The sequence below is a fragment of the Pleurodeles waltl genome, chromosome 6 (assembly GCF_031143425.1).
Source record: "Pleurodeles waltl isolate 20211129_DDA chromosome 6, aPleWal1.hap1.20221129, whole genome shotgun sequence".
NCBI lineage: Eukaryota > Metazoa > Chordata > Amphibia > Caudata > Salamandridae > Pleurodeles > Pleurodeles waltl.
In genome coordinates, this window is record NC_090445.1 from 1116586920 (window position 1) to 1116602752 (window position 15833).

Consider the following 15833-nt stretch of genomic DNA (forward strand, 5'->3'; position numbering starts at 1 on the left):
TAATGTTCCTTTCTCTGGTGGGAAAAGTGAAAACACGTTCAATGTAAGGAACAAGCTGTGCGTGGAAAAATACCTGCACCACTGATGTGACTGCATTTGAAGCTAAGCTAAGCACAAACTGGAGTCACTGTTTAAGAGGGAATCAGTGTTTAAATACAGACTTTCATAAGATACTGGTCTAAAAGTAACCATTTTTGGTTTAAGCATTGTAAGTAGATTAGGTAAGCATTGTACACAGCAACATAGCATTATTATAATACAAATCACTACTAGTATTCCGCCTAAAACATTGCGTACTTGCCCAAAATCAGGTAACCAGTTAAATAAACAGTCCCACCACCCTTTGTCAACATATTGTCTTACTCCTTTCACCAATTCATGTAAAGCATCAATATGAGACTGGATAGATTTAGAGTGGTCTGATAGGTTGAAACATCACATTCCCTCAAACTCTGAGCAGCCATGGTCAGGCTTCAAGAGCAAGTAGTCAATGGCTGTCCTGCTTTGCAATACAGCTTTTCTAGTGCCTCGTATATCTAGGAGTAGTTCGCTCAAGGCGATGGATGTGTGATTGATGTTCTTAACCATCAAACATGCTAAATTGTTAATAACTCGAGGATTATAAACAGCTAATCCTTGAACTCCCAGTATAAAAATGCTTAATCTCACGTATTTTGATTTAGAAAATAACTGAATTTCAGAGTCACAGTCTTCGCTTATTGAACTGTTTCCCGTGGATAGCGAGTATGTACAGAGTGAAATGGAAACATCATGAGTCCTAACCGAGTAAAAACACACGTTCCACCAGTTATATTGGCAGGAATGTATGTATAAGTGGTATTTCCACAAGGGAACAACCACCCCACTGGTAGTTTGACATGCTTGATGTGGCTTGCAGCAGTCACTAAATGTTGGCAAAACATACTATTGTCCATCTTCTTACAAGGTTGATCATTTCTATGCTGACACAGTACTCGTTGTTCCAATGGGATCTCTTGAGGAGACCCCGTTGTTGTCCGCAGGCGCATTTGGGCACATTTTCCGGTTTGGTGAAAATCACAGGTTGAGTTGTTGCAGACATCACCGGTAATAATATTGTATGTAATCACATGGGTTAGGTTATCCCATTTCTCATCCATTACCTCTTGGCAAAACCTGCAGTATTCATGCAAAGAAAAGTGTGACAACACGTCACTTTTTTTAACTGCTCCATCTTTGTTGGTGGCATTAAAGATTTGCAGAAAAACACTGGCAGGAGTTAGTATGGCGACCAAACAAGTAGATATAACATCAGCATTACTTTGCATGTTAGATATGCAAAAATCTGATCTGTTGAGCACAACTCATGCCAGATGAGTCTAAACATTTTCGGTCAACTGCATTAAAGGTGTCGATCGGCATGGTCGGTCAATCAGCTGGGGGCTTTTGGTCCCTCCCGATCCCACATGCACATGCCCGAAGGGATGCAACGTAGAACAGCTAGCGTAAAGACACCTTGTAGTATGATCTGTAAAAGGGACAAGTATGATCATTCTCACAAATAGCATTTATCCCCTGGTATGTATTCCCATTTCTCTTGTCCTGGTTTCATGACTAAAAGGACATTGTCTTTGCCCTATGATATGATTTCTGCTGGTTCAGGAGGACAATTTGTGGATTCTACCCACACCTTAGCACCAGGGGTTTTGCCAGTTGAGCCGAAACCTCCCTCCCTACGCACTGTAAGAAGGGCTGGGGTAGTCCTCTTTTTCACTATTCCTCCATACACTGGGATAATTACAATTTTAACATTTCTATCTCCAGGGTGTATTATCAAGGCAGTGTCTCCACTATTCAAGAGAATAATTTTTCAATTCTCCTTGGCAGACTGCATCGATCACTCCCCCCAAGTCCTGAATACCTCTGAGTGCCAACCCAGATCTGGGAGCAGTCAATCTGAAATGCTCCGGGAAAATCTGTATTCCATCACCTGTTTCAAGAAGTGCCATGTCTCTTGGTTTCAATAGGTGTGTTTTTAAGGCATGTAGATCAAGACCTACAGATTATGGTGTGGCTCAGTAAGGAGCAAAGGCTCCTGGTTTTATTTTCTGATCCATGATGGTGTTGATCGCTACATGGGATTGTATCTGTAACACTGGTGTCAACATTCACATTAAAGGGGTCTCTGCATTTGTCAATGGTCTGTTATTCAAATTTTGGAGGCCTTCATTTAAATGTTCTCTCCAGTTTCTTAAAATTCCATCTGATAATTTTAGTAATTGGGCTTTCAGCAAGCCGTTCATTCTCTCAGTCAGTCCTGCAGCTTGTGGATAATGTGGAATATGATAAATCCACTCAATATTGTGTTGTGAGCAACAATCTTGCACCAATTTTCCTTTGAAATGTGACCCGTTGTCACTCTGGACATGGTGTGGTACTCCGTAATACAACATGACTAATTCCAGAGTTTTATTGGGATTAAACTGAATGGCATATTTTCAAGGGACAGCTAGGAAAGTACGGTCTTTCTTGGCATGTTACCCCCAATTTCTGCCTGTTTGTCAGTATGTTTTGCCTGTCTCACTGGGATCCTGCTGGCCAGGACCTGGGTGCTCATAGTTTGTGGCCTAATGTGTGTGTTGTCAGTATGCTTAACTGTGTCACTGAAGTTCTGCTAACCAGAACTACAATGGTTATGCTCTCTCTACTCACCAAATTAGTCACTATAGTTTAGTGACTCCATTTTCCAATCCCAGTTGGCACACTGGACCCCCCCCTTATAAGTCCCTAGTAGATGGTACCTAGGTACCCAGGGCATTGGGGTTCCAGGAGATCCTTATGGGATGCAGCATTTCTTTTGCCACCCATAAGGAGCTCAGACAAACATTTCTTCAGGCCTGCCACTGCAGCCTGAGTGGAATAGTTCACACACTATTTCACTGCCATTTTCACTGCACTTGAGTAACTTATAAGTCACCTATATGTCTAGCCTTCATTTACTGAAGGCTAGGTGCAAAGTTACTAAGTGTGAGGGTACCCTTGCAATAGTAAAGGTGCCCCCATGCTGTCCAGGGCCAATTCCCCAGACTTTGTGAGTGCAAGGATACCATTAGATGCGTGCAATACATGTATTTCAATACATATATGTAGCTTCAAAATGGTAGCTCCGAATATGGCCATGTGAGGTGTCTAAGATCATGCAGTTGCCCCCCATTCCAAATCTGGTATTGTGGGGCCAATCCCATGCATACTGGGGGCTCCAACATGGACCCCCAGTACTGCCAAACCAGCTCTCTGAGGTTTGTACTGCAGCCCCAGCTGCTGCCACCTCACAGACAGGTTTCTGCCCTCCTGGGTTCTAAGCAGCTCAGTCCCAGGAAGGCAGAACAGTGCATTGCCTTTGGGAGTAGTCTGTTCCACCCTCTCCCGTTGGAAATAGGTGTTACAGGCTAGGAAGGGGTAGCCTCCCAGAGCCTCTGGAAATGCTTTAAAGGGCCCAGATGGTGCCATCCTTGCATAAGCCAGTCTACACCGGTTCAGGGACCCCCAGTCCCTGCTCTAGCGCGAAACTGGACAAAGGAAAGGGAAGTGACTACTCCCCTGTCCATCACCACCCAAGGGGTGGTGCCCAGACCTCCTCCAGTGTGTCCCTGGCGTTAGCCATCTTTGATTCCAAGGTGTGGGGACACTCTGCAGGCCTCTGTGTGGCCAGTGCCAGCAGGTGACGTCCGAGACCCCTCCTGGTAGGTGCATACCTGGGAAGGTAGCCAATCCCCCTCTCAGGGCTTTTTAGGGTCTCTCCTATGGGTGGTTCCTCAGATTCAGCTTGCAAGACCCCTCCAGGAATCCTCTGCATCCTCTGCTTCAGCTTCTGCTCGTCGGATCAACCGCAGACTGCTCCACGAACCGATGTAACTGCAACAAAGTATCCAGGAAGACTCCTGTGACCTGCAACTTCAGCTCCAGCCAGCATTTGTAACAGTTTCCAAGGTGTGCACGCTCTGAGGACTCCCTGTCTTCACCCTGCACCAGACGAAGCGAAGGAATCTCCCTTGGAGTGATGGAGTCACTTCTCTGCTCCTGCAGGCACCCTTCTGCGACGACGACCAGCTCTATGGGATTCCTCTCCTGACGATGAGCATGCTTCCTGAAACACAGGTGGTGGACCGACGTGACCCAGACTGTCCTAAGGTCCAGCTGTCCAAATTTGGAGGAGGTAAGAGCTTGCGTTCCCGGCTTGCGACAGTACCCCTGTGCACTGTGTCATCTCCAGCTCCTTGGGCTTCTGTGCACTTCTTCCAAGAAACCTTTGTGAACAGTGTAGTCCAGGTCCCCAGCAATCCATCCTGCGACGCAAAACTTGCTGATTTGTTCTCCGGCAGCGTGGGACATCTTTTGTTGTGCTGCACCTACCGCACTATGCATCTTCTTTGACCCTGTGTCTTGATTCCCGTGGGTACTGCCTGGTTTTCTGTTGGCTCTCTCCATTGTTGAGAGCCCCCTCCGCCTCCTCAGTCCTCCTGGGCCCAGGCAGTGCCATTTTGACGCAAACCGCAACCTTGCTTGAACTAAGGCTTGTTGGACGAATCCAGCGACGCAAACATCCTGCATCCAACATCTCGACATGGGACAACATCTGCACAACGCAGGAACCCGCAGCCATCTTCTTTGATGCTCTTCTGTAGACTTCTTCTAACCGGAGAATCCACCTTTGCATCTTCTAGGTTGGCAGGGGCTCCTGTCCTTTCTGGAATCTTCTGCGACTTCTGGAATTGGTCTCCTCTCTTCACAGGTGTTCAGGTCCAGGAATCCACCATTTGTTGATTGCAGTTTTGCTTGGTTCTTGCAATAACTCTAATCACGACTTGTAGTGTGTCCTGGGGAAACTTGCAGTACTTTTCTCCTACTTTCCTGGGCTCTGGGGTGGGGTACTTTTCTTACCTTTGGTGTTTTCTTACACTTCCAGCACCCCTCCACACACTACACTTGCCTAGGGGGAATTTGTGATTCGCATTCCAGTTTCTTATTATATGGTTTGTGTTGCCCATAGGCCTATTGCATTCTATTGTATTTTCTACTGTTTGCACTATTCTATGACTATTTACTTACCTGATTTTGGTCTCTAGTGTATATATTGTGTATAATACTTACCTCGAGAAGGAGTATTGTTTCTAAGATATTTTTGACCTTGTGTCACTAAAATAAAGTACCTTTATTTTTGGTAACACTGAGTGTTGTCTTTTATTGTGTAAAGTACTGTGTAACTATAGTAGTATGGCAGTAGCTTTGCATGTCTCCTAGTTCAGCCTTAGTGGCTCTGCTGCAGCTACCTAAGCTGCCAGAACACTGCTTACATTTCATTAATTAGGAATAATGGGACCTGGTATAAGGTGTAAGTACCTTAGGTACCCACTACAAACCAGGCCAGCCTCCTACAGGACAACAAGCAGGTAACCAGAATAAGTGTCCACTGCTGTGCAAGTGTATTGACACTCGCGACTAGTCGATAGTGAGCCCTATGTAATCAATTTGCCTTATCTGCCCTGGCAACTTCCCTCTCCCCAACTGACCCTTGACTGTTTTCGGGACAGATCTCTGTTGTGTGTGTTGACAAATAGAACACTGCATGATCAAATCTAGGGTAACGGCATCCCTTCAATCTCTTCCCACCTGTTAGTGGCCTTCTCTCCCAGATAACCACATTTTTGGTGCGCCCACCTAGCCATCCCCATCAAGTCAGTATCCAGTGTGGCCACTTCTGCCTCTGAGATTTTGGCATTGTCATCTGCAAGGAAATTAAACCATTGTTCTAGTGAGTCGGTGAGCCAGTGGGCATCTACATGATAAACAGTAATGGTACTTTGTTCTAGTATTTCCCAAGTTTCTTGCCACAGTACCTTGCCCCACACCTCCTTAGAATGTATTTGCCAGTTATGTGAATTCCATGTGGGAAGCCAGGTGACTAACCCATTGGTGGTAGACCAAGGATCAGAATAAATGTGACAGGTCCCTGGCAATTCTTGTTTCAGTGGTTGATATACAGCATATAATTCTCAAGAGATAAGGATTCAAATGGCTCATCCCACCTCACCGTTGACTCTTATCTCTGCTACCTCCTGTACCCTCTCATCATCCTGCACAGGGGCTGCTGTCCCTGCTGGTCCCACTTGTGCCCTGTATGTACCACTTCCACCCAATTTTACAGGCCCGCTTGTGCATGTCCTGTGCAGTGAGTTTTAGGGTAACTTATCTCCCTCTGCATTATTGGGATCTCAGGTCTCAGAATCACATTATGACCTAGGGTAATTTGCGTAGTATCCACTAGATCCCAGTAACAAGCAAGTAACTGTTTCTCAAAGGGAGTATGTCACTCTCCAACATCGGGTAGCTTTTTGGTCCAAAAACCCAAGGACACCCTCTTTCTTCCCTGTTTTTGCACATGCTCCAATTTGCATATTCTCCCTAAACAGTTACTGTCTCCTTCCTGTACTGGCCGTAAGTCTAAAGCCTGTTGAATCACCTCCTTTGCCAAGTCAAACACATACTGCTGCTGCTCTCCCCATTCAAACTCATGTTTTTTTCAAGTCACTTTGTACAAAGGGGCCAAAATCTGACTCAAGTGAGGGATATGCTGTCTCCAAAAACCAAACAATCCAATGAATCGCTGAGTCTCCTGCTTAGTATGGGGAGTGGCAAATTCTAAGGTCCTATTGTTTTGCCTGCGGCAACACCTCTCTATTTCCCGGATTCCACTGAATTCCTAGAAACTTCACATTTTGAGAGGGTCCTTGTGTCTTATCTGGATTAATCATCCACCCTTTGCCCAGCAAGAGTTCCACAACCCTGCCCAACTGAATCTGCACCTGTACTTGTGTCTTTCCCTGAATCATCACATCACCAATATAATGGGACAGTTGCACCCCTGGAATGACAGATACTTCATCCAGGTGATCTGCCACCAGCTGGTGACAGATGGTGGCACTTTGTACATAACCTTAGGGTTGCCTTCACATACCCTTAGGGGAGCCTTCACATTCGGAATTGTCTGCCGTTCCACAAGAAAGCAAATTGCTCCTGACTCTCGGGAGCCAGTGGTATAGAAAAGAAAGTATTAGCAATATCAGTGGTTGCATGCAATGTCCCTTTATGTTTTTATATTCTTTCAATCAAAGTGATGGTGTCGGGGACTGCAGCAGTCAAGGGGGGGGCGTATATTTGTTCAATTAGCAGTAATCAATAGTCATTCTATAGCGTCCATCCGGTCGGTGCATGGGCCACAGAGGATTGTTTCACTCAGTGGTGACTGGAGCCACCACACCTGCTTCCATTAACTCCTGTATAGTCTCACCTATTTCCTCATGCCCTCCTGAAATTTGGTATTGTTTCAAACTAACCACTTTGGTTGCTGGGGGCACCTTCACTGAGGTTATCTTCAAATGACCCACCCTCACTGCTGCCACTGAAGTGTATCTCTTTGATCCAAACTGCAAACCTAGCTGCAGTAGGGTGATCTGTCAGTTACCCTGATAACCCGTAAACTGCTCCTGTATTATGGGGTCAGTGCTAAAAGTACAAAACTTAGGAGCGTCATTTATATCTAACATTAATCCAGAGGCTTCTGTATCAAATAATCGCACCATCCATGTAAGTAATGTTTCTTCACACCTCTGCTTGAATCTGTCTATAATGTAATTGACTTCCTGCTGTGTGTAATCTTCTAGGGAGTGCACCTGAATCCCCCCTGGGTTTTGTGGAGTGCGCTGTATTTTCTGTCTAAGTATTGGCTGTGCACAAATCTTTTTCTGTTCGTCTGGCTCAAGCTGGCCCCCACATTTTTTAACTGCCTCATCACTGGAATCTGAAAAATCGGTTGAGTCCCATATATTTGCGTCCTAGATTACTGGATTTCAATTTAACCCTGCTTTAGCTAAATGAACTTTCTTTTTATTGACTCTACCCCTACGTTTCCGATACCTGTATTGAGCAACGCGGACAGCTGCCTTCTTGGCGACAGATTGATAAGTATCCGCTTAATCTTGCAATAACTTATTCTGACAAGACAACATGGTTACATTATTTTTAGCTTTTACTAGCTGCCTCTCTAATTGCTGGTTTTCTTGTTCCAGCTGCACATATCTTTTGTGCATTTGTTTATAAGCAGATAACAGGATCCAGCCCCGTCTGCCTAAAACAGATAAATCACATCCATGTTCTACTGGCACTTTCTGTAAACCGAGTAAAACAGTTTTTGGCACAGTATCATCGCTAAGAAATCCGTCCCAATTCTCACTGAATCCTGCTCCACAAGACCATTCATCCCCAAGAACATCATAGGGTGCTTTTTCCCACCCTGGTATGCCATATGGAACCTGGGAAACTGCCTTCGACTTTAGGTCAAACATTTTTCACTTTTAAATCTTTCACTTTGTATCCTGCCGACTACGCCAAATTGTTCTGCATAGCTTCAAACTAAGAGGGAACGAGGCTAAAGAATGCAGCACTCTTAGTCTGCGTAATGAGTTTATTAAGGCACTTTCCAGGGCTCAAATGAAAGTATACAAAAATTTTTAATATGAGCATTTAACTTGAATGAAGCAAAACGCGCGCAGCGACTAAAATAATTACAGCAATTGAATAATAATCCGAAAAAATGCAATATATCAACATTGAATATGTATGCTGTGAAAAAAAAAAAAAATATATATATATATGCATATGCATATGCATGCATGCATGCATACATGCACATAGCAAAGGAACCTCAATAGGACTCTGAGTTATCCACAATGGGACTTTGAGTTTTCCGAGCAATGCAGCCACTCTCAGAAATGAGTTCCTTCTGCCTCAGCGCCAAGCCTCCCCACCTTATATACCTTAAAATAAAAGGGAAGGTTCTGGTACCCTCCCTTCGAGTAAATTGTGCAATTCAAGCGCTGGCTGCACTTGGTCAGTGTTGAAAACACACAAAACGATTGGTCAGATCCCAAGGTGCATTTTCAACACAGAGCCTTACACTTCTCTGTTATAAACATTCTCATCCTTGTACACTCTTATCATTGTTGCATCCTTCATTTTATGTTCCCTTCCCTGGTGAGAAAAGTGAAAACGCCTTAAATGTAGGGAACAAGTTGTGTGTGGAAAAAAACCTGCGCCACCGATGTGTCAGCATTTGAAGCTAAGCACAAAATAGAGTCAGTGGCCAAGATGGAATGAGTGGTTAAATACAGACATGCCTTTTGGGACATGGGAAGCAAAATCTTGCCCGCTGTCCCGGAGGACCATGTGGCCTCTTTCGCTTAGATGATCCATGATGGGACGGACGTGGCCAAGAACATCATCTAGGCAGGCTTGGACACCACACGCTTCATTGGCAGGGCAGTTGGCACCTGTGTTGTTTTTCGCAGACATGCCTGGATGAGATCAAATGATTTTCTGGGGATGTCCAGGCACCACTAATGGATATGCTCTTTGATGGTCTTCCTTCTTTGAAGAGAAGGCCGGCTCTGCATTTGGACGCTTTAAAAATAGCAGAGTTGCAGCATGTTCTTTGGGGTCGGGGGCAAAGCAGTTTCCTCACTGGTTCTGAAAATTCAGGAAATATTTTTGGGGGCAGACATAGAGAGAGGCACCTTTCCCAGGCAGTGATGCAGCAGACAGCCCAGTCCTTTTGGACTGTGGACGTGAAACTGGCACACAGCGCACAGACCAGTAGGGGCACCAGTCTTCTAGCGCCTCTTCTTCCTGCTACTCAGTCCATCAAACTGACTTCCAGGTTGGTGATCCATCATGCCTGACAGATAGGTTTTGCAAGCTTTTCAGAAAGGCTATGCATTACCTTTTCTCCCCATCCACTCTTTCTACCACACAAGAATGGAAGAGCATATGTCCATCCTGTAGCAGAAGGTAACTTTGTTACTCTACAAGGGTGTCATAGAGTAGTAACTGGATTTGGAGAAAGATGAGGGCTATTATTCCTGTTAATTCCTCAGATTAATATTGTGGACATCTGGCCCCTGAATGTCTTCCTGAGGAAGGATAAATTAAAAAAAAATCACATTTGCTCATATTGTATCTGTCCTGGGCCCAGGTGACTGGATGCTATCTTGGCCTTGCAGGGTGTGTATTTTTATATACCGGTCTTGCTGTCCCTCAGGCATTGCCTTTGGTTTAGGGTGGGTGATGAGCTTTTTCAATTTGCCATTCTACCCTTTGGCCTCACTAGCACCCTCGGGTGTTCACTGAAGTGATAGTGGTGGTCGCTGCCCATCTTCGGAGGTTGGCAGTTCCTCTATTCCTGTACCTCGACGACTGGCTGCTGATGGCGGGTTCGTGGCAAGCTATTGTGGACCACAGCCAGGCACAATTGGCACTCCTGACATCGTTGGGGTTTACCATAAATGAGCCCAACAGGTTTTGTTTGAATTTTTAATTGCTTTTCTACATTTTTTATTGTGTTTTTAATAAATTATTAACAACCAAGGAGAAGAACAGATCACACAGTGCTTTTCAGATTGCACGCACAAAGTGCATGCTTGTTGTGCCCCTGTTCCACCCCCTCCCATACCAAAGTGTGGCTATATCATTTCAGTGGAAGCCAGCCACTCCTGTCCTCCTGCCTCCACTATTCAGTGCACGGCCTCACAGCTGCCTCTTGGTCCTCTTCAAATGCTTGGTGTAGAAAGTGAGGGCACACTGGCACCCAAATGTCTTGTGGTCTGTTTGGAATGGGCATCAAATCCCAATTGCTTGTTTGTTTGTTGCAAAATGTTACGTCACAAGTCCATTCTGACAACGTGGGCAGTGGTCCGCGACACCATCTGATCACCACTCTGTGCCTTAAGGGGCTGGTGTGTCTTTCACATAGCCTAGCACGGCCATCAGCAGCGGTAGCATCGGAGGCGTGCCCACCATGCCGGCCATCTCCCATCCATCCCTTGTCCAATATTCCCTGATGCTCAGGCAGTCCTATGGTACTTGCCAGAAGTCTGCTTTGTGTGTCCCTCAGTCCCATTCTAAGTAGTTTAGGAGCCATGTGGTACAATCTGTGTAGACACTTATAGTGGATCAGTTAGAGCTTATAGTTCAGAGACAGAGTTCCAGTTTAGGCAGAACAGAATGCCTATTGTTCATCGGTTAAATCTATGTGGAGATCTTCCCATTGCCATCTTGTGGCCACTGGAATGATGTGCAGGGCTGTATGGTATATATACACAAGAGACTAGGCATTTAGAGACTATAAAGTGCAAACATGGTCAAGTAGGCAAATGTAGGCAGCTGTTGTGGGAAGAGCTGAGCCAAGTCCTTGCAGGATGCCCTGAGCCTATAAGACAGGAAAATATCCAGTTCTCTGTGGGTCTCCAGCCTTGTAATGGCCTCTAGAGTTATAAGGCTGCCCTCCGGTATAGCTTTCCAAGGCAGCGGACTCCTAAGGTGTGTAGGCGCGTAACCATGTCCTCCTTGCATGTCGGTGTTAGCATGGGGTTGAATGATACAGGGGTACAGGGGCAAATAGCTCAACAGCTACAATGGGCTGGTAGGGATCTGGGAAGTGACAATAGTGTATGTGCTGCACCTGTGCGCTAAGGGAGTGTAGTTTGAAATTTGGAGTGCCCTCCTTGCCTCTTTCATATGGGAGCTCATGCCATCAGGGTATGTCAGCAGGGTATGCAACTCCTGAAAGAAAACTGCATTCAGCGAGATTGGGATATTGTTGAACAAGTAGAGAAATTTCAGGATGCCCGCCTGATCACCCACAGGAGAATACAGATCTATCTTTCTAACTGTTGTTCGGTTTTGGTCCATGCTTTACTGTATTTTCCCTAATAATTTCATCCGGGTCCCTGCTAATTTGAATCCCCAGATAACTAATTTGGTTGGTCGCCCAAACAAAGGTATAGTCCAATGCGCATGTTTTTGTGAAGTCTGAAAGAGACATTATAAGTGACTTGGCCTAAATGATTGTGTTCCCTGAAAGGTAAGAAAAATGAATGAATTCCTGTATTAGGGGAGCCACATTGACTGCTGGGTCTTTGACATAAAGTGTGACAGCATCAGCATATAGTGATACAATGATAGGTTGATCCAAATATTGTCTGTGCCCGGACCCCAGCCAGGGCAGTGCTGTTGTGGAAAAATAACTAGCTCTTGCAGGGATAGGGAACCTGTAGAGCCGTACAGCTCCTGATAGTACTCGCTGAACGCTGCCAGGATCTCAGAGGCATTCTAAACGTAGTAACCACTGCCATAGTTATATAGTTGATGACCCAGCTGTGATGACTGTTTTGTATTAGATTTGGCAGGGTTTTGCAGGTCTGTCATCCTTCCCTTCACAGACCAGATCTAACTTCTCTATCCCGGTGATTGAGTGAGCTCTGGCTGCCTCTTGGAACTCATTAAGTGTGGAAGGTGCTTCCGCAAGCTGCACAGAGGCACCATTACTACCTAGTTGCTCCTCCTGTATTTTTAGTTTGCATTCTAGCCTATGTAGGTGGGATCTTATGTTCTTGAGGACCCCAGCCTGTTTGGATATACACATATCCCCACATTGTGGGCCTTCCATAGTTCTCTGGGGCTGTCGACTGACTGGTCATTTATGTCAAAGAAGAGTTTCATCTCCTGCCTAATCTCTACCCGAAATATGTAGTCTCATGGCTCTGCATGGGAGCTTCCATGTAAACACCCATGATTCCCATTGCACAGCTAGCTCCAACAGAACCAGGGCATGATCAGAGTAAGTTCTTTGAAGGTGTTGCATGCTAGTTGTCCACAGCCCTGCGTTCTCCGTAAGTGCCCGGTAGTCCACTCTTGACCACACCGATCTTGCGTTGGTTGCCTAGGGCCCTCTCTGACAGTTGTGGCCCTAACTCTCCAAATATTGATTAATTGTCTCTCTGTCAGTGTCCCTGAGCTAATTGCCAACTCTAGTGTCGTGTCTATGACCCTCCCCTGATCTGTCCAGTGTTGGATATAAAATAAAGTTTAAATTCCTACCCTATAGCACTATGTATGTGTCATAGGCCTCCACTTGTTTCCATACCGTGAGAAAAAAGAAGGGACTGTCTATGTTGGGTCGTCATTGCATATAAGCAGAATGGAATGTGCGTGTAGCAGCACATGTAGTAAGATGCATCTCCCTTCTGGGTAGGCGAATACCGCCAGTGGATGAACGAGGAGGCCTTTTTCGGATGAAAATTGCCACGCCGCGCGCAATCTTGGAGTATGACAATGTGTATCTGTGCTCTATCCATTGCGCATGTAGCAGATGTTGCATGTGTGCTTGCAGATGTGTTTAGTGGATAAGCGTTCCATCTATTATTGTGTTGTTGCAGGAACTCTGAGATATAGCATATTATACACGTGTTATTCAGTTCCAGGTTATAAACGGAATTCCTTTCATGCTACTGAGGAACTGACTGAGATGTCTGCGGGTTGAGGTCATCCGCTCGGGTTGCAGTTATGTCCATTTGGCAGTCGAAAGCCACATATCATGTCTCTGTTGCATGCCGTAGCAATGTGTGGTGCATCTGTGTACTCCCCTCCTTCCCCACTCCAGCGGCTCAAACCAGCCAGAAGGTATCAACATATCCTACCCACCCTTGCAAGCTGGAGCACTGTGCCTTGATTTTTGTAATTGAAAAGCTGTGCAACAGTGGGTTTGGAACGATGCTTGCAGTGGGGCGTGTGGGCCCAGTAATTGGTGCGCTCTCTCCACTGAAAACATAGACATGAAGGAGGTCGCCCCAAACAGTTGCTTCAACCTGGTCTTCTCGTATTCCTCTATAGGTCCCATGGTCATGGTTTCTGCTAAGCCAAGTAGGTGGAGGTTATTTTTGCGTGACCTTGCCTACAGGTCTTCATTTTTGGCCCTGATGATAACTTGGATTTTTTCCATATGGAGTATTTTTTCACTGTGCTGTTTCGCTGTGACCTCTACATCAGACGTTCGCTATTCAGGGTGGTCAATACGGTCTCTGTGCGCATCAGCGCGCTCTTTGATGCGGTCCATGCAATCAGATAGGGTGTCTAGCTAATGTTTTTCATCCTATCATTCTAACAATGGTGCAACAATGCTGTGAGATACTACACCAGTGTTAATTGAACATCAATGTTTGGATGAAACACAGTTAGCCCTGAGGAAGTCCACGGTTAATGGACGAAACACATTGACCGGGACTTTCTGTGGATGGTTTGATGATCAGCATGGAAATAAAGTATATTTAGAAACCAATCTTTCTTGTGGCTTCTACCTCGCTTTGGATGAATTCCTATGAGTGGAGTTATAGTATGACAAGTTAAATTAGCTCTCCCATGGAATTGCTGACTGAAAGCATATAAATACTCATTGGTGATTCCTTTGTCTAAGATTGGTTCTGGAGGCGATCGGAACCAGATGAGATTGTGCAGAAACTCATGAAGGATTGATGTACAGGTCCTTTGCGGTGTGCAACATCACTACTACCTTCATGTTTGTTTCATTGCTACGATGTATTTAAAAAAATATATATATAATTCTAAGATTCTTCCCCACTCTGTCTAGTCAGTCACTCATGCTGTACACAGCGCTTGAAAGCCACCACCCCACTTCTGGATGTACTCTGTAATTAAATAAAGTAAAATGAATAAATAAATTACTCTATATCAAAATTAATTAATTCTAATAATATTTTTTCACAGATTTGTAATCCGTCTTGAAATTTGTGTTTTTTTTTTTCTTTCTTTTTTTTTAAATCTCTTGCTGCAAAAGAAGGTGAGTTGTATTGGTGATTATAAGGATCATCTTTGTCCCTGTCACCTAAAACATTTCCCCGAGTTTTGAATTCAGTGCATCTGGATCAGCTACTCTTGAAATGGGTGGAAATCTTCACAACTCCAATTTCATTCACCAGCATTTAATGAATAATTAATTGGCTGAAATTTGTGAAGGATTTCTCTGCTCCAATGGTGATCATCTCAGAGACTATATATCTACACTTTAACATCATTGTTAGCTTGTGAGGATGCATTTTGAACTCCAGCATAACCTGCAGATTCAAATAATCCTTTTTTTGCACCTTTCAAGGAATCTTCCAAATAGGTTTTCATTTTTACCTCAGGTCTGAAATGAAATATGGAGAATGGAGGACGGACTTCACTCATCCTGGCTCTCTTATTGGGCTCCAGTTCTGCAATAACAGCATTTTTTTATGCCATCTACAGGCAGAAGTCAAAGGCTGTTCAGATGCTTAAGGTAAGAGGTGTGCACAGAATACAATTTCTTTGCTATAATGCTTATCTTATTCATTAGACACAACTTGCCTCAGTGAGGTGAATTTTGAATGTGTTTTTCTTTGCCTTTAAACTCCATTTCTGCTTCAAGTTCAGTTATTTTTATTCACACTATGACTGTGTTATTTTTCTTTTATCTTGTGATATAACAGGTTTCTAGATTCATCCTATTGTGTTGCTGTACTCCTTCAACGTATTTGGTTACATATCCAAGCTTTTTAACCACCCCACCCACATTACATGGCAGTGCTTTCCAATCCCTGTTCCCTGACAAGTCTTTCCAAGTTTCAGAGTAGCCCAAAAGTGAGTTGTAATACTGCTCATCCGGTCTTTGAAGCAGTTTGGTTTTCCCACTGCAGATCTTCTCTTCTTACATCCCAAAGTGCAGGTGCAGGTTTCTTCACTCCAACCTTCTTTTATCTTCTCCTGGCACGCTGTACCACTCACCTCTCCTATGTACCACTCCTACTACACTTATCCATATTTTCAAATGTAATTAGGACTCGCCTGGTCCTCCCATCCCACACAATAAGTTATCACTGTCCTTTCCCATGCCCTAGAGTAGTTTACTTTGCCGTCATCATTGGATG

The 15833-nt window shown here is 44.7% G+C and overlaps 1 protein-coding gene across 2 annotated transcripts in view; it reads left to right on the forward strand.

Annotated features, from left to right (window-relative positions):
- The window catches only part of MUL1 (mitochondrial E3 ubiquitin protein ligase 1), a 123228-nt gene that overhangs the window by 24961 nt on the left and 82434 nt on the right, over window positions 1-15833 (forward strand). For both annotated transcript variants that reach the window (XM_069240277.1, XM_069240278.1), the window contains one exon: window positions 15072-15205. In XM_069240277.1, the coding sequence (XP_069096378.1) occupies window positions 15086-15205 (120 nt within the window). In that variant the 5' untranslated portion in view covers window positions 15072-15085. The remainder of the gene's footprint in view (window positions 1-15071; window positions 15206-15833) is intronic.